The sequence below is a fragment of the Quercus suber genome, unplaced genomic scaffold (genome assembly GCF_002906115.3).
Source record: "Quercus suber isolate HL8 unplaced genomic scaffold, Cork oak 2.0 scaffold_168, whole genome shotgun sequence".
NCBI lineage: Eukaryota > Viridiplantae > Streptophyta > Magnoliopsida > Fagales > Fagaceae > Quercus > Quercus suber.
The window spans coordinates 1,158,062-1,178,019 of NW_027069628.1; the positions used below are offsets into that span (position 1 = coordinate 1,158,062).

Consider the following 19,958-nt stretch of genomic DNA (forward strand, 5'->3'; position numbering starts at 1 on the left):
TTGAGAGTGTCGTAAGGTACATAGGAATTGTTTGTCAATAGATGAGGATGAACTTCAATTTGGTCCGTGGATGCGTGCAATTGCTCCAAAAATTAAACAGAGAAAAGGAAGCCCCAGCCAGTCCAGGTTTAGTGATGATGATGAAGAGGACAATCAAGTTACTGATGGGGAAGAGGATGGAACTAGACAACCCAATATCCACCATTAGCCACCATTTATTCTGATGGCTAGTGAAGTTGATATGGATACAACGAAGCAACAACCAAACAATCCGAGACAGTTGACAGATCTGAGTAAGCTGAAATTTCCTGATCCTATTCAAATCTCAATCTTTGAGTGGGATAGTGGTGTATCTGAATCTGTATCTTCTAAGAATCCATATTTTTCTTCTTTTTCAAAATTAAATCACCAAGGAATCCGCAGGTAAGTGTTGTGGAGGTTGCAGAAGTTTCAAAAGAAGAAAATACAGATATATTGGGTCCTTTTTCTGGGGACTATATTTCAACTAGGACTGTTTTAAGTGATGGGAAGCCAGAGAAGGTTCCAACTCTGAACAAGCAGAAACTGATAGGTAATATGGCAAACAGTGTGACAACTGCGATTAAGGGGAAAACACTGGCAGATGTGGATAACCAAAATTCAATTGAGAAAAATTCAAATTCAGATACAAAGATGGAGTGTAATTCCAATTTTGCCGAGGATTCATCAAGCAAAAAAGATTCTTATTTGAGATCATGGAAGCGTATTCTATGGAATTCCAATACTCAGACTTCTCTTGAGAATTTGTCTAAGCTTAAACCTTTGGGTAAACTTTCTTTTTCTTTTTCCTTTGATCCTTCACATCTTAAAAAAAAACAAGCTATTTGCTCAAACAATTCAAGTGTCTCCCAAAAAGCTATTGCGGGTAATTCCTTAACACCCCCCCCCCCTTACCATGAAGATTCTTAGCCTTAACTGTAGAGGGCTTGGGATCCCAGAGGCAGTAGAAGAACTCTATTGTTTGGTGAGAGAAAAAGGTCCCAAAATTCTTTTCCTGTCTGAAACTCGTCAATAGCATGGATGGTTTTCACAGGTTAAAGAAGAAATTGAATTTCACAGTTGGTTTTGTAGTTCCCAGAATTGTGTTGGGTGGTGGTTTGGCCCTCCTTTGGGCAGATTGTGTGGATTTGGATGTCCAAACTTCTTCCCCACATCACATTGATGCTCTAATTGTTTTACTGGTTTTTATGGATATCTTGAAACTTTAAGAAGAGGAGAATTGTGGGAAAGTTTTTTTTTTCCCCTAGTTTTGGGCTTTTCTCTTTTGCAAACAGTTGTAGTGTTCCTTTTTTTTTTTTCTTTTTTTTTTTTGATGAATCAGCAATTTTATTAAACAAAGAACAAAACTACACAGACAAAGAAGGAGCCTCAGCTCTAATAACAGAAACAAAGCAATGCGGCCCCAACCCCACATCAAAAGAGCCAAAGTAGTTGTTTGACAAAGACCACTTGGCTAAAACATGAGCAGCAACATTTGCTTCTCTAGCCACCCAACTGAATCTACAAATTGAGAAATTCAACTTTAAGGCTAAAACATCAGAACATATGGTTTTTATTCTCCAAGGAACATCCGGGTTAGGACAACTCAGTGCATCAATGCAGGACTTTGAGTCACTTTCGATGGAAATGGAGTCGACATCCAAGTTTGCTGCCAAGATGAGGGCCCAAATTATAGCTTCAGCCTCTGCTTGGAGAGGGAGAGTGGTGTTCACTCTTTTAGAACAAGCAAACACTACTTCCCTTCTCCAATCTCTGGCTACAGCAGCAATGGATGAACTCACAAAATTGCAAGCAGCATCTACATTGATCTTAATAGTGTCCCTATCTGGATTAGACCAAGCTGAATGAATCCTATTGCTTGTTGACCCCATCGGGATATCAAGAACCTTCCAAAACTCAGCAACAGATCTAGAAATCTTTAGCAAAGTCCCATCCAAATTTGGAGAACCTCCCACAAATTGAACTTGGTTTCTTAACTTCCAGACCACATCACATATCATTGCACCGAATAATAAAAATTCTGCCTTGTTAGTTGAATTTAACCCAACTATATCCGGAGGGGAGATCAAGGTTTGAATGAATTGGGAGGAGGAAGAGAGGCCCAAACCATCAAATCTAAACCCCCAATGGCTGTTGAACCAAATAGCTTTAGTCAATGGGCACATAACAAATAGATGGAGACAAGTCTCTTCTTCCATGCCACATAATGAGCAAGACGTGTCTCCAATATTTATATATCTAGCCAAAAAGGATTTAGTAGGGAGAAGATTTGCTGCAATCCTCCATAAATGCATTTTTAGTCTCTCATGAATCTTGGTTTTCCAAATTTCTCCCCTTGACACATCTTGACTAGTAGGTGGGTTCTCTCTTCGACCAAGCCAATAAGCTGATTTCACTGATATTTGCCCATTAGAAGTGGCAGTCCATATCCACCTATCTACTTATGAGTGAAAGGAAATAGGAATTCTCTGAATAGCTTTGGCAGTTTGTTCATCAAATAAGCTTCTGAGCTTATGGCAGTCCCATCCTTTATGACTTGGATTAATGAGTTGAGATACAATCAATGCACTGTCTGGATTAGAGCCTTCCTTTGGGTGAGGGATGAAAGAAGGTAAATCAGGGATCCACGGATTCGACCAGGTTCTAATAGAATTCCCATTACCAACTTGTAAGCAAGCACTTTGAGCCATAAGACGTTTTGTACCTTCAATGCTTCTCTAAGTGGGAGAAGAGCTACCCGCTGTTTGGTGGTTTAGCCAGTTGGATCTAACCTTATATTTTGCTCTCAATAGCTTAACACAAAGACAGTTTTTTTTCTGACAGTGTCCACCAAGCCAATTTGGAGAGGAGAGCTTGGTTGAAATCCTATGCCATCCTAAAGCCCAAACCTCCTTCCTTCTGAGGCCAACATAAGGACGACCACGCCATTGGGGTCAAGTATTGTCCCTCGCTTGATTTTGGGTTCCACCAGAACCGTTTTATCACTCCATCCAATTGCTCACACAGAGCTTTAGGGAATTGGATGGTTGACATGTGATAGGCTGGAATGGACTGAGCAACTGACTTGATAAGGGTGGCTCTCCCTGCCCATGATAGGTTTTTACTTTTCCAGCCACTCAATTTATTTTCCAATCTTTCCTTGATTGGTTGGAGATCTTTGCATCTACTGGAAGTGAAGAAAAGTGGAGCTCCCAGATATTTTGAATTGGGTGGTAGCCTATTGAGACCCCAACATGATTTTATTTGATTTAAGAATTGTCGACTAACCCCTTTAGAGGGAAAAATTCCAGATTTCTCCACATTAACTTTCTGGCCTGACCATGAGCAGTATTTCTCTGGGCAGATCTTGAGAGAAGATAATTCAGACATCTTGGCCTTGGAAAATAAAATGACATCATCTGCATAGCACAATTTTGAGATGGGAGGAGCATTACTAGACACTTTAATTGCAGTAAGTTGCCCACGATCCACTTCTCTACTAATAAGCCTCATCAGCACTTCACTTCCCATAATAAACAAATATGGTGACAGTGGATCTCCCTGTCTAAGGCCTTTAGAAGGGTTGAAGCTTGGGCATTTACCACCATTAAGCAGCACTGAGTATTGCACAGTGGACAAACATTGATTGATCAGATTTGTAAACTTGTTGCTGAACCCAAATGCTTTGAGAGTTAGAGATAAGAACTTCCATTCCATCCGGTTGTAAGCCTTTTGAAAGTCTATTTTAATGCCCAAAAATCCTTTCTTCTTCTTTGTTTTCTTGAAACTATGCACAACTTCTTGGGCAATTACTACATTCTCAGCGATCCATCTATTAGGGACAAAAGCCACTTGAGCTGGGTCAATCATACGTGATAAGAAAGGCCTTAATCTGCTCACAATGATTTTAGATATCACCTTATAGCAAACATTACACAGGCTGATAGGGCGGAACTGATTGAAATTGCACGAGCCATTTTTCTTGGGAATAAGAGCAATGAATGTTTCATTAAACTCTCTCAGAATCCTTCCACATCGAAAGAAACTTTGTGTAGCTGAAATAATCTGGTCACCCACAGTTTCCCAATAATGTTTATAGAACAAGGCCGGGAAACCATCAGGTCCGGGTGCCTTGAGAGACTTCATTTCAAAAACTACTTTACGAACTCTGCACAACTCCTCATTCTCTTCCACCGAAATGCATGGCTCAATTAAATTCTCTAAATCTTCAGGAACATCATTGCACTCAGATTGATATAAGGATTTAAAATTTTCATTGAAATAGTTTTGGATTTCTTCCCTTGTATTTATCCATGATTCATCCTCCAACTTAATTTCTTTGATACGATTCCTTCTTCTCCTCACCAGGGTGGAAAGATGAAAGAATCTTGTATTCCTATCACCCTCCTTAGTCTATAACTCTCTTGATTTCTGCTTCCACTTTAGATCCTCTCTTTCCAGCCAATCATCAAGTTCCAAGTTCAAAGATGCCTCTAGCTTAAGATTTTCCCTTGTAGGATTTGAGTCTTGTAGCCGAGCAATTTTTGCCTCCAACTCCTTAATTCTTTCTCTTGAATTCCCAAAGCAATTTTTATTCCACCTTTTCAGTTCCCTCCTGGTGGCATCCAGCTTTCTAGCAAGTCTGTAACCTTGTGAACCCTCTACAGACGTTAGCCAAGCGCTCTCCACTACCTCTTTACTTGATTCCTCCTTGGTCCACATTGCCTCAAATCGGAAAGGATGATCTGGAGCTGTATCTTCCATGTATGTATCCATAAGAATAGGGTTTTGATCTGAATTTGAATTACTTAAGTGTCTAATTCCAGCTTTTGGGAAGTATTTTTGCCATTCCTGATCGCAAAAACATTGGTCTAGTCTTTCCTTGATATTGGCTAGCCCCTCTCTTCTATTTTTCCATGTGAATGCCGGCCCAGAAAACCCCAAATCAATAGCCCCAGTGTTGTTCATAAAGCTTTTGAGACCATTTACTGAACTCTGAGAGACAGTGGATCCTCCTTTTTTTCCCCTTGACTCCTTAATGCTGTTGAAATCTCCAAACACAACCCATGGTCCTGAAAATGCTTTCACCATCTCTTCAAGTTTGACCCAAAATCTTTTCCTTTTGGCTCTTCGAGGAGGACCATAAATACAAAATAATAGCCAAGGAGATCTAACTGGGTCTGAGTAAATTAATGCAGCTATGACATTACCATCAAAGAACACCACCTCTAAATCAACTCCCATCCTCCAAAATAGGGCTAAACCCCCTGCTTTGCCCATCACATCCACACAGAATGAACCAAAAAAATTCAGCTTAGATTTTATCTTATCTATTCTAGTTGACGTTAATTTTGTTTCAGATAGGAATACTAGATCCGGGCATGACACATGGATTAACTCCCTTATAGCTCGGATAGTCGGAGCACTGTAAGCACCCTGACAATTCCAAGCGAGTGCTCTCATGAATTTGCAACTTTTGATCTTACCAAACCCAAGTTGAATTAAAACCCCAATCAAATCGGAGCCTCTACAGGGTGAAATGACCTCCCTTCACTTCAACCGCACCCCTTTCCACAGCACATACTTCACTACACGAACTCAACCAACAAGCTACTAGTAACAGAGTATATAAAAGCAGCATATAAAGTACTTACAATATGGGCTTTCTCAAATTCAGATAGGGTCCTTGATCCACGGTCTCAACGATCCTATCACCAGTCGTGTAAAAAAACTGCCACACATTGGAGGCAATCCATCCCACACAACATCCATGCGCCACAGAGGGGCAGGAAACAGCCACTTCCCGAAGCAAAGCTAGCGAGAATGGCAAAGAAAAGCTCGTGCACACGATAACGACTGAAGCTTATCGTATGCTAAGAGAGAAAGGAGAGACTGGGCTCTCAGTTGAACACAGAAGGCAATCCACCCCACACAGCAGCAAGGAGCCACAGAGGGGCAAGAAAAAGCCACTTCCCGAAGCAACGCTATCGAGAATGGCAGAGAAAAGCTCGTGCGCACGATAGCGACTGAAGCTTATCGTACGCTAGTGTTCCTTTGGGTGTGATTGATTGTTTATGATATATATATATATATATATCTTCATCGTACGCTAGTGTTCCTTTGGGTGTGATTGATTGTTTATGATATATATATATATATATATATATTTGATTATCTATCCATGCATATCTATATTGGTTAATTACACAAATAATTTAATTTGGTTTGTTAATTAGCTTCATATTGACATTAGCCATAAAATTGAGATTTAAAGTATAATTCTCAAAATAAAAGTACGTAGGTATCTTTGGAGAATGGGGGCAAAAATCAGAGTTCAAGTTTCCATAAGAGAGCCTGACACAAATATACTTTTAGATTAATTTAGAGTAGAATTTTTATGTCGTATAAAAAAAAATGATAAATTTATAAAAATGATGTTGTTTTATAATAAAACTTAGCACATTGTTTGGGGGGAAAAATTGCCCTGTTAAAAGAAATTAATAAAAAAAAGTTGTAGGAAATTTCGTGATCAATATTGCTCAATTAAAGAAGAATTGCCTTTGGATATATAGTATCGCTTTATCCTTTATGACATCGATTGAAAATGGTACGAAAAGTAGAACAAGTGTAGTAGAATCTTCTTGCAACCAATAATATAGTCATCTAAACGAGGTGGTATACAGCATCTGATGCCCCCTCCACCTCCATGTATCATGAAGGAAACATACATGGTGTATTAATTTCTCCATCTAAACAAACAAACAACTATGTAGCTCGTTTACTCCACTTCCTACTGCATCTTTGAGTCAGCAAACCATAGCGTAGAATTTCTATGATCTTAACTTAGAAGTTCCAAAATTTTCCTTGTTCTTTTTTCAGTATCTTTTTTCTGTTCAATTTTGTTAGCTAAGATGGGAAAAGGAGAGGGTTCGGCGATCGGAATTGACTTGGGAACGTGCTACTCATGTGTGGCAGTTTGGCAACGTAATCGGGTGGAGATCATACCCAATGATCTGGGGAACCGTACAACACCATCTTATGTGGCTTTCAATGAAACTCACCGCTTGATTGGTCAGGCAGCTAAGGACCAGGTTTCCATAAACCCCACCAACACTGTTTTTGGTGAGTTCCTACTTCTCTGACACAATTACAAGTCTAGATTTTTAGAGTTTTATTGGCTTATTTGTGTTCAAACGTATGTGGGTCCTGTTTAGTCAAAATTATTGTGAAGCTGAGGGAACTTGAAAAAAAGAAAAAAATTATTACTGTTGTTTTGTTTTCTTTTATGATAGTGAAAAGGAACAGAGCCATTTGCTGTAAAATGGGGAATTTCTCTCTCTGTTATAGGAAAATCCTTTGCTTTTAGTGAGAGTTGTAGTCAAGAGTGGGTTTCGGACTATTGTGATCTGTGTAGTCAAGAGTGGCCTGACTCGTTTGTTTGAGTAGTTTCGTTTGGGTGTTGCATTGCTGCTTATTTTATGAGCCCGTTCAACTACTCACAAAGTGTGGGACCCCATAATCTTGTGACTTGCGGGCTTATTAATAATCAATTTGCCATGACTTTAATTTTTGTAAGCAAGTTTGATTGTCAAAATTATAAATTAAATTTTTGCTTTCCTTTATTATGCATGGCTTCACCAATAATGCTATGGACAACTTTTTCCACAAAAAATTTCATAATTTTTGAAGTTATTGATAGTAAATAATGAGTCCATGAGTGTCAATTATATCTACAATTTATAGTCAACCATTTCAGCAATTATAAAATTTGTATTAAAAAATAGTTGCATTTGTCGCATTATTAATTGTCTTTCACAAGGTAAATAATAAAAATAAATTTTCATTTTTTTAATATAAATTTTACATCTCAATTATGATAATACCCAATGATCTGGGGAACCGTACAACACCATCTTATGTGGCTTTCAATGAAACTCACCGCTTGATTGGTCAGGCAGCTAAGGACCAGGTTTCCATAAACCCCACCAACACTGTTTTTGGTGAGTTCCTACTTCTCTGACACAATTACAAGTCTAGATTTTTAGAGTTTTATTGGCTTATTTGTGTTCAAACGTATGTGGGTCCTGTTTAGTCAAAATTATTGTGAAGCTGAGGGAACTTGAAAAAAAGAAAAAAATTATTACTGTTGTTTTGTTTTCTTTTATGATAGTGAAAAGGAACAGAGCCATTTGCTGTAAAATGGGGAATTTCTCTCTCTGTTATAGGAAAATCCTTTGCTTTTAGTGAGAGTTGTAGTCAAGAGTGGGTTTCGGACTATTGTGATCTGTGTAGTCAAGAGTGGCCTGACTCGTTTGTTTGAGTAGTTTCGTTTGGGTGTTGCATTGCTGCTTATTTTATGAGCCCGTTCAACTACTCACAAAGTGTGGGACCCCATAATCTTGTGACTTGCGGGCTTATTAATAATCAATTTGCCATGACTTTAATTTTTGTAAGCAAGTTTGATTGTCAAAATTATAAATTAAATTTTTGCTTTCCTTTATTATGCATGGCTTCACCAATAATGCTATGGACAACTTTTTCCACAAAAAATTTCATAATTTTTGAAGTTATTGATAGTAAATAATGAGTCCATGAGTGTCAATTATATCTACAATTTATAGTCAACCATTTCAGCAATTATAAAATTTGTATTAAAAAATAGTTGCATTTGTCGCATTATTAATTGTCTTTCACAAGGTAAATAATAAAAATAAATTTTCATTTTTTTAATATAAATTTTACATCTCAATTATGATATTTGATTTTTTTTTATTTATTTATATAAAATTGATCGTGATTTGTTTAGTAATAATTCATCTAGTTATTTGTTAAAATTGTTTTTGTCTGAAAAAGTTAAGACCGTTGGGTGATTCTATTATTAAGTAAATTAGCGGCAGACTCACGCGATGCGTGAGAATATAAATATTATGTAATAAGATGTAATATATAAAAGGTAACAATTACTTTAAATATTGTCTATTTTTTTAAGAAGATTTTTTTGAGTATTTTTTTTTTTATCTTTTTATCTGTACAAATATATAATTTTTTAAATTATTTTTTTGTGTTTGATTAATATTTTTTGAATCATATTCTTCTAACATCTATCGTAGTGTATTATATTTGCCTAATATATAACTAAACTTTATAACTTTTAAATTTATTATTCAAAATTTTCATATCTTAAGGAATGGGAAAATAATCATAATAATCAAAACTCATCAGAAAATTGCAATGTTATCTTAGCCAAAATTAAATGAAACTAAATGAATAAAAAAATAGACTTTATAATAATTTATTACTCAAACAATTGGTAGGCATATTCAAATTCATATTTCCAAAAGAAACTAAGTATTGACACAAACCAAAATTCAACCAAAGTTATAAAAGGGAAAGAAAACACTTTCTAATGGGGGGAAAAAAAAACACAATCCAAAACACATATTAAAAAAGAAAGAAAAAAGAACCATCAACCTTAATAAGAGGTGTAAGAAAGAACAAAATCCATAGAGAGGGGGGGGGGGAGGAGAGAGAGAGAGAGAGAGAGAGAGAGAGAGTACTAACACAGTTTTTGTGTGGAAAAGAATATGGATTGAATGGAATAAATGATATCAAATTTATATAAAATAAAATGGAGAGAAGAAGAGTAAAATATAAGAAAGAGGAATGATGAAGGGAGTTTAATGGTAAAGAGTAGTAGAGAGATAAAGAGACAAAGAGGGAGGGAAAAGGTTGGAGGAAGAGAAGAAGAGTTTTTTTTTTTTAAAGAATAGGAAGATGAAATGTTTAAATATTCAATTTTAATAATTACTTGAAATTAGAAGAAGAGAGAAAAGTTGAAATCAATTTGGATAGCTAAATATAGTCAAACATTTGCATTTAATGAATAGTAATCTTTGTAATAAACAGTAAACATGTGCAAATATCCACTACATGATAATGAATTATTCAATTTTAACAATTACTTGAAATTAGAAAGAAAAAGAAATGAAAAAATGAAATCAATTTGGGTAGCTAAATGGTTAAATATTTGCATTAAAAACAAATGAATAGTAACATGTTGAATAGTAATGGAGTGTATTAACATGTTTTTCCATTAACTATATTTAATTATTTTATATAAAATAAAATAGAAAAATCATAAAGGACATTAAAAAAAAAAAAAGTATGATGTGGTTGATGGATGGCTCAACAAGAGTACAACAATATTAAATTATATGTCTCAACTTTTAGATATATATAAATATAAATTTGTTATTAAGTTACAATATTGACTTTAATAAAGTAGACTCTATTGTTATATGCTTTATATTTTATTTTATTTTTATCGTATTCTAATTTTACATTATTGATTCTATTTCAGTTATTGGTAAATATTTTTTAATTATAAATATCTACTAAAAAATATCAATCTAAATATAAAATATTTAAGAAAGAAATAAGTGAAAAACAAAAAATCAACTGAATCTCAAATGGGATCTCTTGATAAAGTTGTTAGGAATTTAAAAGGTATAACAAAAAAATTATGTGAAATTTGTCAATTCAGAATAAAAATTAATCAAAAAGAGTTAGAAGAGCGTGTAATAATGTTAGGGAAAGATGACAATGAAAATAATCATAATAATATTCAAATTTAAAAAATATAATATAATAGTTCTTGATTACATAAAAAGATTAATCATTCTTTTCAAGATGCATATATGGCTTACAAAATTTTACTACCAATATTTTTTTAGAGTTGTTTATTTGTTTCTATAAAAAGAAAAGTTTTTAAAATTAAAGTTGATTATGTCACAAGAAAATGAATTAGTTATATTAAAATATGAAAAGTGGACATGAGAAGAACCTAAATATAAAAACTTAATTAGTATACATCTCAAAAGGTAAGAAGAATGTATTTTAAATCTTTTTTTAAATAGTAATGAATTTTAAATATAAGAAATTCTCCATTTCAATCTTATTTCAAAATTAATTATATCACAAGAAAATTAAATGAATTACTCATATTATGATTAAAAAGTAGTTATTAGGAAAATCTATATATACTAACTAAATTAATAAGAAGAATAGATTTTATGTAAATAAAAAAAGAAACTATAATGGATTTTAGATATGAATTGGTCCCACTTAAGATTATGCTCTTAGAGCAACCACATCAATGGTTGCAAAGTCTTGCAAAATACAAAAAGCAGCTCAATTTACACATTTTGATAAAAAAACACTCACATCAGTGGGTGTAAAATTGTGCATAAATGCACAAATGCTACAGTAACCGTGCATATATGCACGGTTATTGTAGCTCTTCTATATATTATTTTAGTATTTAAAAAAGATGGACTAATGGATTGATGTGGGTGTTTTGTAAAAGTGATGGTAGGTGTTTTGTAAAAATATTTTTTATAAAAAATATAGTGTATAATAAATAGACTGATGTGAATATTTTTTAAAAGTGATAGTATAAAATAGAAAAAAGTAAATTTTTTATGTAAAATAAAATGAAATCTTTTAGAAAAGCTGATGCGGTTGCTCTTAGCCTCTTAGACCTCGGCTTAAATGAGGCCTCAACTTGATTTAAGCCGGTACTAATTGTATCTATAGCTCATTAGTGACGTTGTCTTGTCATATCGTGTTTCTTTTGTAAACAATATTTTCTCATTCAATGTTGAAATTTTATTTTGCATAAGACAAATCCCTGGAGCGTCAAGAAAAGTTCATCTATGTTTGCTTTGATATTGTTCAATGAAGCTATGAATGTTTAATGTAATGATTTGTTTATTCAGCAAAAAAGAAAAAGAAAATAAGTAATGATTTTTTTGCATATTGATGTTCATGTTGGTGGTATGAAGACTCTAAACGTTTGATTGGAAGGCGATTCAATGATGAATCTGTGCAACGTGACATGAAACTGTGGCCATTCAAGGTGATTGCTGACCCTGATCATGGGAGGCCCATTATTGCGGTCACGTATAAGTAATATCTTATGTTGCACGGACATAACTAAAATGGCCAAGCACCTGTACGTACCCGTGTGGGTACTTATGCAACTTAAGTTTTTAATTTATTTGAACTCTTAATTTGTATTTTAGACAATATTTTATGGATGTCATAGTATTTCCTTGCTTATTTCAATTTTATATATGTTTTCAAGCATTTTATTGTTGTTACTTAATTTTAAAATCTAATACAAACATATTATGTCCAAAAATATTTAAAATATACCTAAAAATAATTAATTAATTACCATATCTTTGACCTGTCGTCGTACCCTAGTTTTTAAGAAATGTTATAACCCATACACGTATTCGTGTCAATACTCTTACAACTTAGGGCTTGTTTGAATTGAGGGGAGAGAAAGGGGGAGTGGAGAGGAGAAGAGTAAAGTTGGCTGAAAATAATTTAATTTTGAGCCAATTCTACTATCTTCTACTCTATTCCCTCTCCCTCCTCCTCAATTCAAATGGACCATTAGATTTTATAGTTATGAAGGGCCTTGAAGATGTTGATGATATCATTGTTCTGATTGGATGGATCTGGCGGTGTACGCTTTTGGGGCAGCTCAAGCCGAATGCCTTCTGTGGGTAAGCTATTGTCCTAGAACAGAATTGGAAGAAAAATTGATAAAGGAGAATGTATCAAAATTGTGAAATTGCTTTCATGCATGAAACGTACAAAAAGAGTGGCTACTGTATTTGAGTGTTCACACAATTGATTTTATAACGACAAAATTTTGGATACAAGTCCATAACCTTCTTCTAGAGAGGCAACCGAAACAATATCTGAAAGAAATCATGGAAGTCAAAGTGTAGGATAGCGGAAACAATGAATATTTTTGTTTTTATATTAAAAAAAAAAAAATTGCATTCTTTTTACGTATGGCTTTTACTTAATCAATCTTACAATTAAGTAGGATCTTTGTAAGTGTTCTATACTGTCACTTATTGCCTCTTACAAAATATTGATGAGACTATAATGGAAACTCGTTGGGTAGTTTGTGTTACAAGAAAACAATACTCAAATATCAAAAATCTAAATGCGCTAATGAAATTGATGAGAAAATTAAGAAAGATATATTTCTTGTTCTAAACAATACAGCGTATTAATATAATCATCACCATTTACAATGATGATGCCGAAAAAATCACCAGTGAGCCACACGGTCCTCGCACACCCGAAACAGCACCTGCACAACACAAAAGCTAAAGACCTTAAGAGGAGTACCGGTATGGTACTAGCCAAATACCCTCCGAAGGTCAAGTTAGAACTTCTCACAACTCTAAAGTGCTAGAGCGGGGTCAATTATGTGTACCTTGGCTTGTGAGGGTATTGGGGTTTTTATAGTAGTAGAGGGTGGACCTCTCTTTCTTGGAGTAGAAGTCTTTTCCTTATAGGAATCCTTATGAGCGTAGATTGCGGAATCCTTTCCTTATAGGACTCTAATACTGAACGTGGAAAGCAAGTCATCTTTTTATCATTCATGTGCGGTGATCAAGTCAAGAATACATTGGAGCCGTCAGCTTTAGAGCCGTCAGCTTTGCCTACTTCCTCATTAGGGTCGTCAGCTTCGCCTACTGCCTCGTCAGGGTCGTCAGCTTTGCTTACGACCTCGTTAAGGTCGTCAGCTTTAGGGTCGTCAGCTTTGCCTTCGACCTCGTTAGGGTCGTCAGCTTTGCCTACGACCTCGTTAAGGTCGTCAGCTTTAGGGTCGTCAGCTTTGCCTTCGACCTCGTTAGAGTCGTCAGCTTTGCCTACGACCTCGTTAAGGTCGTCAGCTTTAGGGCGTCAGCTTTGCCTTCGACCTCGTTAGGGTCGTCAGCTTTAGGGTCGTCAGCTTTGCCTTCAACCTCGTTAGGGTCGTCAGCTTTATTATCTTCAGCTTACTGCCTTCAGCTTACCCTTCAGCTTACTACCTTCAGCTTACTATCTTCAGCTTACCCTTTCAGCTTACTACCTTCAGCTTACTATCTTCAGCTTACTACCTTTAGCTTACTATCTTCAGCTTACTATCTTCAGCTTACCCTTCAGCTTACTACCTTCAGCTTACTATCTTCAATATGCATAATAGAGCTGACGGGTCTTTGGAGATCAAATTTTATTTTTTCAATTAAAAATTCCCCTTATCATACAAAAATGAGCACTTGCCAAGCCAAGAGATGCAACTCTTTCACCGTGGGTATAAGTTAAGGCATTGGGCTAGACAGGACTCACTATGGGCACATTTATTTTAAGCAAGGTTTTCAGACTTGGACCGTTCATTGAACCGTAAAAATGAGAGGTTCAAAGTTTTTGAGGTCGAATCGAGGTCGAACTGGGGTCGAATCATGATGTCGTCATAATTAATTAAAGCCTAAATATAGATATTAAATTTATAAAACTAGCAAAATTGACTAATATATCTATATATGTGAGGGAAATTTAATGATTTTCAAGCATATATTTAACAATTAAATAAGAAAGTTAATAAAATAAAATAATAACCATGAAAACATTAAAATTTATGATTAATTTTTGAAGTAAAGTTGAATATCTTTGAAGATTTTTAATCATAATTTTTTATTCCTTGTAAGAGATGGACAATTTAATTAAGTAGAATAAAATTGTGTTAAGTTGTTTATATAAAATTTTTAAAAAAAAAAATTGCTAAGGGGTTGGGCTGCACGGTTCTTGCCATCGGTTCGTGCGGTCCAACCCTGGTTTTAGGGGTTCACGGAATTAACAAAAAATCCGGTTCTTTATGCTTAAAAAACTGGTTTTCATCTCAATTCTCGGTTTTCACGGTCCAACCTCTTGGTCTGGTCTAGTTCTGAAAACCTTTTTTTTGGGGGGGGGGGGGGGGGTTGTAGNTACGACCTCGTTAAGGTCGTCAGCTTTAGGGTCGTCAGCTTTGCCTTCGACTTCGTTAGGGTCGTCAGCTTTAGGGTCGTCAGCTTTGCCTACGACCTCGTTAAGGTCGTCAGCTTTAGGGTCGTCAGCTTTAGGGTCGTCAGCTTTGCCTTCGACCTCGTTTAGGGTCGTCAGCTTTAGGGTCGTCAGCTTTAGGGTCGTCAGCTTTGCCTTCAACCTCGTTAGGGTCGTCAGCTTTAGGGTCGTCAGCTTTATTATCTTCAGCTTACTGCCTTCAGCTTACCCTTCAGCTTACTACCTTCAGCTTACTATCTTCAGCTTACCCTTCAGCTTACTACCTTCAGCTTACTAATCTTCAGCTTACTACCTTCAGCTTACTATCTTCAGCTTACTACCTTCAGCTTACTATCTTCTGCTTACCCTTCAGCTTACTACCTTCAGCTTACTATCTTCAGCTTACCCTTCTGCTTACTACCTTCAGCTTACTATCTTCAGCTTACTACCTTTAGCTTACTATCTTCAGCTACCCTTCAGCTTACTACCTTCAGCTTACTATCTTCAGCTTACTACCTTCAGCTTACTATCTTCAGTATGCATAATAGAGCTGACGGGTCTTTGGAGATCAAATTTTATTTTTTCAATTAAAAATTCCCCTTATCAAGACCCATAAGAATTTGAGTTCAATAAATATAAGAGTAATGCTACATTCACAATATTTTTACAATAATTTCACAATAAATCTTATGTGGTAAGCTGTTACTCTAATTCGAGTTCAATATTAACATGTTTTACTCACTAATAACAGGCTAACAACTTATTGCTTAAGATTTGTTATGAAATTGTTGTGGTCACTTTATTATTCTCATATCAGCATTTTCAATTTGCACTTTATCTTTTATTAGTTTTTTTTTTTTATTCTCTTTGTTAATACAAAAAAATTGTAATATTTCATATATTTGCGTTTTTTTTTTTGGTGACGTTGATATATATATTTTTTTAAACTGACGTTGATATATTCAAATTGTCTTTTATTAAATTTTGTATAATTTAAGTTTCTTAGTGACCATTCTATAAAAAATTTCTAGAGCCGCCATGGCATACAAAATCAAGGATTTAGAGCTAGGAGAGAGAGAGAGAGAGAGAGAGAGAGAGAGAAACTTTCTTTAATTCTATTTGTTTTGGCATTAACATTTTTGGAAAATGAATTATGTTTCAATAAGTATTTTCTAAAAAACTATCTCTTAACTTCTTTTATTTAGTTTTTTGTATGAAATAGAGTTATTTTTCTTATAACTTTCGTGAGATAGTCGGGTGTTTTTTTTTTTTTTTTTTTTTGGTTGTGCCTTCTTAGAAGTTTTTTTAGGGAAAACAACTCTAGTTTATGTCAAGTAAAAGAAGGGAAATTATCAAATAATTTTTCAAGAAGGTTTTTTTTTGTGATATTACCAAACATAAGAAAATGCGGAAAAATATGGTTTTCCACTTAAACAAAGTCTTAATCAAACAAGAAGGGCCAAGGACTAGTTGCTGCAAAAGAGAAAAACAGAATATTAGAAGCAAGTAAAGCAAAAAACTGAATTGCTCTCGCACACAAGAGGAGCAAGTGGAACCACGGAGATGCCATAGATATATATATATATATATATACACAATAAAGAAACATCAAACACGACAAACATGTGTGCGTGCTTTTACTATCTTGTGAAAGCATAGTCTGCATGACAAAAGAAAAAAAGGAAAAAGATGAGTTGGCAACAACTATAAAAGATTTAAGTTAGCAAGCATATACAAAGGAAAAAAAAAGTACCAGAGGCCAATGCATGATGAGGCGCATGAGATAGGATTGGTATGAATTATTTGTACATCTCAATTGAATGGGGGAGTCACGCATCATGAGCTCTCCTCCTCTGTCACTCTCGCAAGAAGAACAAAAGAGCTAGCTCGTAGTAACAAAAAAGTAAAAGACGTGAAGCATGCTAGATTCAGGGAAGAAAGGGGGTCGGCTCTGTCATCACCAACCCATGGTCAGGGGCCTTGGAATGGATCGGCTACATTCAGAGATAAACTTATAGGAGAAATTCCTGGTGCTTTCACGCAGGCTTTTTGTTTTGGTGAGCTTATGGAAGATGAAGCGGAATCGGATGATGAAGTAGAGAACCTGCATGAGGGGCTTGTCGCTGTCAAGTTCTCAGGAGACTTTAAGAAGCGTATTCGAACGCCATGGTCAAAAGCTCTTATAGTTAAGGTGTATGGCAGATCGGTGGGGCTCAACTTTCTGCACAATAGGCTTCTTTCCTTATGGCAGATTGGTATGAATTATTTGTACATCTCAATTGAATGGGGGAGTCGGGTGTCATGAGCTCTCCTCCTCTGTCACTCTCTCAAGAAGAACAAGAAGAGCTAGCTCGTAGTAACAAAAAAGTAAAAGATGTGAAGCATGCTGGATTTAGGGAAGAAAGGGTGTCGGCTCTGTCATCACCAACCCATGGTCAGGGGCCTTGGAATGGATCGGCTACATTCAAAGATAAACTTATAGGATAAATTCCTGGTGCTTTCATGCAGGCTTTCTGTTTTGGTGAGCTTATGGAAGATGAAGCGGAATTGGATGATGAAGTAGAGAACCTGCGTGAGGGGCTTGTCGCTGTCAAGTTCTCAGGAGACTTTAAGAAGCGTATTCAAACGCCATGGTCAAAAGCTCTTATAGTTAAGGTGTATGGAAAATCGGTGGGGCTCAACTTTCTGCACAATAGGCTTCTTTCCTTATGGAAACCGCCTGGGAGGTTGGACTGCGTCGACTTGGAGCATGGTTTCTATCTCACTCGCTTTTCTCTAAAAGATGATTATGAAGCCATTCTTAAAAAAGGCCCTTGGTTCATTAGGGAAAACTTCCTCTCCATTAGACCTTGGGAACCAGACTTTCGGCCGGCGTTGGCGAACGTCACATCTATAGCTGTTTGGATACGGATAAAAGAGCTACCAATTGAATACTATAATCCTGAGGCTCTCATTCATATTGGTAAGTCCATCAAAAATGTTTTGCGAGTAGATTCACACACTGCCATGGAAACGAGAGGTAGATATGCGAGGATATGTGTACAAGTTGATGTGGATAAACCACTGCCCACTGCAGTTTTAATTGGGAAATGTGAGCAAACCATCTGTTATGAAGGATTACAGAGTTTGTGTTTTTCTTACGGACGAATCAGACACCGTAAAGAAAATTGCCCGTATACAATCCGAGCTGAGTCATCGTCGTCGACACTTGGAACGAAGGAGAATGGGACCTCAGATAGCTAGCCATGCGATGAGCGTGTGCCTGACAATGTGGGGCCCGAGGTGGAGCCCAGCAAGATCATGCATGAGAGTGTGTGTGAGGAGGTACAGTCAGGTACATACGGACCATGGACTGTTGTATCACGCAGGAAGAATGGGACTAAGCTCCAGGGTAGTGGAAGGGCCTACAATGGTTTGGATAACGGTCGACTAAAGCATGAGCTAAGAAAGAATGTGAATGAGGCAAGGTTCAGCAACGTTGTGGGGAAGTTTAAGGCTAGTGATGGGTCGGCCAGGGAGTTTAAAAGGAAATTGTTTTCATCAAAGCCCGCCACTGAAGCCCATTTAGCAGATGTTGAACTAAAAGCAAGTAGTAGTGATTCTCACTAGGCCTATGTTGCGTTGGGAAGAAGCCCAAAGTTTCATAAAGTGATCAAAGGTAAGGATGGTTCGTTGAGTAAAGTGGACCACAAAGCATCGGTCAAAGGCAAGAAAGCCCTTGCACGAGCTAGGGCTTATATAATAAATCCTCAGACTAATACAAGTAGTTGCCAAGCCCCTTCCCCTTCAATTTAGTCTGTGAGTTGTTCTCCTTAGGAAAATCAGCAACAGGGTGATAGCATGAGCAAGCTAGATTAGGGTAGAGAGCCATTGCCATCAACCAGGCCTTGGCCGAAAGTGGGTTTTGAGTTCAAAGGGAGTTGTGGTGGAGAAGAGTGTGAGGGTGGAAGCTCGAAGTTTCGTGGGTCTAGCAAGTTAGATGGAGGCGCCGATGGTCATATGTTGTGTAGTAAAGCTTTTGGGGAGTCGGCAAGAGAGCTGGTTGGGATTGGGTCAACAGATTGTGATGTGGTGCCCAGGGGAGGGGCAAATCATGAAGCTGTTGAAACAGAGTGTATGGAGCTTGAGGAAGAAGGTCATGCCTTTATTTCCTACTGATAAGTGTCCCTCTCCGCTTGGTGCTTGTCCAATTTTTCTTGTTTTGTTTTTAATGAATTTCATCATCTGGAATAGCAGGGGTGCTTTAAAACCCAATTTTCAAAGTCATTGATAGGTCACAATGTGAATGACCCCTTGTGATTAACCCTAATTAATTAATTTAGCCAAGTAATTAATTAATCAATTAATCATGCAATTTTATGGAAGCACAAACAAATCACCAATCAACTAAATAAGCAGCGAAAAATAAATAACACGGTGATTTGTTTACGAATGGGGAAAACCCTAATGGCAAAAACCCCACCAGGTGATTTTCAGGTCATCACTCTCGAAACTCCACTATTATTAAATCAAGCGGTTACAAGTAAAGGAATCCCAAGTACCTTACCAACCTACAGTTGAACCCTTACCCCAATACCCAATTGGACTTGATCTGTAGTGACAGTCTCCACTTTTGATGCACGGCTCCCAAGTATGTGACTAACCAATGCGCGGATCCAAGTATGCGACTTTAGAACACCAACTGATGAAGAATGGTTGGCTGCAAAGTTCTTCAGATCATCCTTTCTGATGAATAGCAGGAAGATGCTTGGTTACAAAACCCTATGGTGCAAATACACAGCAACTTCTTGATGGAAGATGAACTAGGTCAAGAACTTCGTCTGTTGATCACAATTTGCTTAAACAGAGATTGCTCAATGATAATGCAACTTGTGTCACCCAAAACGGCTCTTAAAATAATCATTTTATATGTTTAGGGTTAGAAGAAAAGAGGGCCCAAAAACATATTCACGGATCCCAAGAAAATCAGATTGGAAATCTGACTTTTTAAATCTCGACAGATAGCAGGTGTCGAGGTAGCTGTCGAGAGGTGTCGAGCTTTATAAATT

At 36.4% G+C, this 19,958-nt stretch overlaps 1 protein-coding gene across 1 annotated transcript; it reads left to right on the plus strand.

The window, feature by feature from the left end:
• The first annotated feature begins 16,975 nt into the window (after positions 1–16,975).
• LOC112037459 (uncharacterized) lies at positions 16,976–18,153 on the plus strand. The gene is made up of 2 exons (XM_024070301.1): positions 16,976–17,101; positions 17,419–18,153. Exons 1-2 carry the CDS (start codon positions 16,976–16,978, stop codon positions 18,151–18,153), a joined length of 861 nt encoding a protein of 286 aa, XP_023926069.1.
• Positions 18,154–19,958: the final 1,805 nt, after the last annotated feature.